The 4,888-nt window shown below is 35.6% G+C and overlaps 1 protein-coding gene across 1 annotated transcript; it reads right to left on the bottom strand.

The window, feature by feature from the left end:
* Positions 1 to 293: 293 nt before the first annotated feature.
* Positions 294 to 4,201, bottom strand: LOC306992454 (uncharacterized protein). The gene is made up of 3 exons (XM_079601343.1): positions 4,125 to 4,201; positions 3,822 to 3,898; positions 294 to 2,543 (listed from the first exon to the last, which is right to left on the bottom strand). Exon 3 carries the CDS (start codon positions 2,532 to 2,534, stop codon positions 999 to 1,001), a length of 1,536 nt encoding a protein of 511 aa, XP_079457469.1. The 5' UTR covers positions 2,535 to 2,543; positions 3,822 to 3,898; positions 4,125 to 4,201; the 3' UTR covers positions 294 to 998.
* Positions 4,202 to 4,888: the final 687 nt, after the last annotated feature.

Genomic DNA, 4,888 nt, shown 5'->3' with positions numbered 1-4,888 from the left:
GTCCAGTCTCAACAGGGCAGTCCTGTGAGTGAAATTACAGAGGATAATTACCTTGTAAGCAGTTCAAGCAATAGATGTAAAAAATAACTTGTTCTCATCCGAGCAATTAAAGTAAAAAAATAATACAGCAAAGCAATTCCTGCAAAAAGAATTTCAGTTACAAAACTGGTAGACAGCTAGAGAATAAATGTCTCTCCCGGGAAGTACACGACAACAAAGTCATAAAAGCACAACAACTTTACAGTCCAAATGCAGTCATATTTATATGGAACGGGTTATATTATATATGTGTGTGTGTGTGTGTGTGTGTGTGTGTGTGTGTGTGTGTGTGTGTGTGTGTGTGTGTGTGTGTGTGTGTGTGTGTGTGTGTGTGTGTGTGTGTGTGTGTGTGTGTGTGTGTGTGTGTGTGTGTGTGTGTTCATCAAAATTAAAATAATCCCGTACAATATGTATTGATATAAGTGAAACACAAGTGAAAGCATTTAATATTGTCTGTATATTCTCAATAAACACGTGAAGCATGAAGTAATAAACACAAGGCCCAAAAATGTCATAGAAAATTAACAGCGCAGTCGAGATTATAGTAAAAAAGAGCTTAGAAATGTATATCATGTTATGATATTCAACAGTTTCTCATATGTCCTCTAAATGACAGTGCTTTATAATACAGTTAAAACAGTCTCTAAATGACAATGATTACATGCACATAATTGTATGATGAATAACAATGTTCTGGTTATTTGTTGCATTTACAGTATCACTGCTACAGCATCTTACTGTATAATCAAATATCACAGTAATCACTTTTACATTAGTTAATTTTGCAGTTGCAGTTTATTCACAGCAAAAAGAAAATGCAGGCCAGTGTGACGATGGAAAAATGTTAGATTCATAAAACATTGCAGTTATGATCAATGATAATATAGATTAACAACGAAGCAGAAACATTTTCAGGATCCTATTTTTGGTTTGTGTTTATTTTTTGTATTTATTGTACTTCAGTGCTCCTTTTTCTCTCCTCCTGCTCTCTTCTTGATGTCTTTCAGTGTTTTTGCTTTTTCAGGCTCATTTATTTCCTCCAGTTTCTTAATCAGAGAATCAATGTGCAGAAGTGTGTCCAGAGAAACAGTGTTGAGTGCGATCAGCTCCAGAGTTTCCACATAGTGAAAAGCTTCAATCACCAGCTTTATTTTCTCTTTCTCTAATTCCTGCAGTTCTTCTTTCAGCTGCTGGACCAGAGACACACCATGTCCAATTTTGTCTTCATATTTCTTCTTTAAATCTTCATATGTCCTTTTCTCGGTCTTTGTCTTTGTTTCATATATTTTCGCTTTTTTGAAGTGTTTGCTGTAGTGGCATTTGCACACTATACATTTCTCATTTACCATCACCTCGCACCGTTTGAGAGCGGTCCACCCCCAGCATCCTGGATAATGACAGTTCTCCTCACAGACGCTGCAGCACACCGCCTTACTGGCTACAGAAGTATCAATATCAACCTCCTCTCTATAGGTCACATCAACTTCATACTCAAAGTTTTTATTATCTTTTACTTCTTTCTTGTTTAGCTCCAGAGCTTCTTGAGTTTGTTTCAGCTCATTTTGCTTTTGTTCTGTCTTTTGAACACGTGACTGTAGATAAGAGATATTTGCCTCCAACTGCTTCCGTTTAAGCAACACATCTCGAGTCAGCTTCAGGGATTTTGGTTGGATTGTGTCAAGAAACTTGAGAAATCCTTCCATTCCCTTAAAACTGCGATTCCATGATTGATCCAGGCTCTGTTCACAATCTTCCTCATCATCTTCTTCATCAGCAGTTTCTGACTGACAGTTGTCAAACTTGAAAAACACTGGCTGATTCTTGTCATTCACTGCACACTTGACTTTAGCCTCTTCAACAGCCGTCAGGGCAGCTTTAGGTCGAGCTACAGATGAATGTGTGAAGAGCAAGACAATGTTTTCAGCAGTATCTCTTCCAAATAAAGACTGAACAGCATCAAATATGTACGTCTGTCTGTCAGAGAGTCGATTCTGTGTTGCTTTAATCACCAGACACACTGCATGTACTTCATGAATCCCTTCTGCAGATTCACTTAAACTAAGCAAACTCTCAGCGATCTCTTTATCAAGATCAACTCCACGAGTGTCTCCATATCCTGGTGTGTCGATGATTGTTAGATCAGTTTTACTCTCTTGTAGGTAAAACCCATAAACAGTGATGATGGAGGTCTGACTGTGAGCTGATGATCGGTCACTCTGATCATCTGTGATCTCAAACCAAACCTCGTCTTCTCTCTGAACACCCAACATGTAGTTGATCATCGTGTTGATCAGGGTTGTTTTTCCTGTTCCCGTTTCTCCCACCAGTAGAATTATTTTATGGGGTTTGTTTTTGTCTCTCTCTCCAAATGTCATTTTTCTATATGGTTTAGACTGATCCGAATTGTCTGTCTTTTTTTGCAGACGATATCGAGCAGGATTTCCATCTTTAATTAAGATGCTTTTCTTGATGATTACAGCAAATGAACTTGTCATATTTTTCCCCTGTCATTTTAAAACAGAAAAAGGTTATTTTACACAGTTTAAGTTGTTTAAAGCTGTACATGTCTGATGTTTCAGAAGTCTTATATCCACTTTATTTTGCAACGCGGAAGTTAATACGATGACGCACTTCCTTCTAAAGACAGTTTTGCGTCTAGTTTTGACTGATAGCTTTTAATATGGATCACAGACAGACTGCGCAGTAAGTGTGTGTCAATAATAGCTGGTCCAAGTGTAAAAAATACCTGAAAGATATTTGTTTTGACCATAATCCACGCAGCAGAACTGAATGTGGATGTGGAGCACATATGATCTGTAAGAAGCTCGTCGGCTTTGGTTAAAAGCATTATTGTAATGTGACAGTGTGAAGCTGGTAATGCGAGTGTGTTATTTTTATGTTTTTGTCAAATAATTAACAGTGAATCTGTTGCATTAACCGTTCAATCTTCGACACATTTGTGAGAAACCGCCAAAATTCCCGTACGTTTGCTTTTCCACTCCGTTAATGGCAGATCCACGGAAGATCATCCCTTTAATATTTCGCCACTTCTTTACAATAGAAATGTTACAGCTACTGTAATTTCTTTTGGACATCAAGACACGCAAACTCATGAGGGTGTCTTGAACTTTATTGTAACAAAAACGTGAAAACTTAAAGACAAAACTCTCCTTCCAAAACAAGCAGTGTAATGTAGGTCAAAAAACTAAGGGTTCACAATACAACTACGATTTGCGGATGTTACATTATAAACATTATATTTCAAAAATGTCAGTGCCCACTCTTGCGTAAAAAATAAGGTGGATATTCAAAAGAAATTTGATTATACATTAGAGTGAAAACATTAGAGGTGGGACACAAATATGTACTACTGTACACTCAAAGCGCTTTACAATCAATTTAGGGGATCTCTCCTCAACCACCACCAGTATTGCCAATCATTGGGAGATGTTTCTATTATATTAGGTAGCTACTGTAGATGTTTCCAAAAGTGCTGGACAATATTCAGGACATGTCCCCCCTGTCTCAATAATAAGATTTAAGATTAAGATTAAAAAGATTAGATTTTTTTTTTAACAATGATGAATGATCGTATTACCTTATTTCAAATTATTGGCGAACTCAGAAGTTAAATGTTGGGTTTTTTATAGCGCTAATCAAAATTTTCTTCTACGGTCAACTAAGGAGGATCGGACTTGGTTGAATCGGGATGAATAAAAGAAAAAGCACAAGGAACAGAATGTTACAATTAAAGAGATGACACTGAATAATGATAGTCTTACCTTTCTGATAACAACTTGAGATTCTGTCTTAACTGGTTCAGAAGATGGGGTCTTTCAGTTTACAAAGCAATTTGATGCTAAATAATACAAAAATAGCAGACAGTACTTCATTATTGATTAAGATCAACAAAAAAAAATGTAATTCAATAATACACTATGAAGAGCAATGCAAATTCTTACATATACACTGTTAAATATATTATGTAGGTCTATAAAATGTTAAGTCATATACTGCAAATAATGTCTTGACAGTCAGATATAATTCAGTTTAAGATCATAAATCAGTAAAATGAATCTACTTACAATATGATCCCTATTAAATGTTCTGTCCTTCTTCAGCAGACAAGGAGAACTGTAGATATAACTGGATCAGATCACTTATTTATAGGGTCCTGAAGTCAACACCCATTTTCTGAAAGTCATGTGATTGTTGGGAAAAACCATCAAATCTGAGTACGAAATCGCAATACAGAGAGAAATGTCGAAGCATGACTTTTTCCACCTGCAGGATGGTACTGTTTTCTCGTAGCAGTTCTCAGTTCTTCTCGATTTCTAACAAACCCAAACCATGCTTTCAGTTCTTAAAACAAAGACACTGTAATACGTTGTGTCTGGAGGAAACGTCCAGTTTCAATTTGAATAATTTGATTGAGACTCAATCACTTGTATCTTATAAAGCAAAACCGTTTAAAAGCAGTAGAGGTGTTAAAATTGCTTAGAAGTCAAGTTTGAGGATTTACGTATATATATACACACAAAAGATTATTAATGGTTTAATGAGTTTGAGTTTAAGAGCTTTTAGATTTTGGAATTTGTAGTGTTTTATATCGTTGATAATATATTGCAAAATAAATACTGAAGACACCTTATGGTAAGAAAAGTTTAATAAAATATATAACTTAATGGGTTTCATTAAAACATGTTATAGCAAATGATGAAGCCTGTTTACATAAAATAATAATAAAATAATAAATAAGAAAAAGAGGTTGATTAAACTAGACAGGAATAAGCTAAAGAAGAGTTAGTGCAATTAAAGAGCCAAGTGAAAGACGTCGAGTTCTACAGAA

Source organism: Phoxinus phoxinus, assembly GCF_949152265.1.
Source record: "Phoxinus phoxinus genome assembly, chromosome: 24".
NCBI classification, from domain to species: Eukaryota; Metazoa; Chordata; class Actinopteri; order Cypriniformes; family Leuciscidae; genus Phoxinus; species Phoxinus phoxinus.
This window is presented reverse-complemented; position numbering and strand designations above follow the sequence as displayed.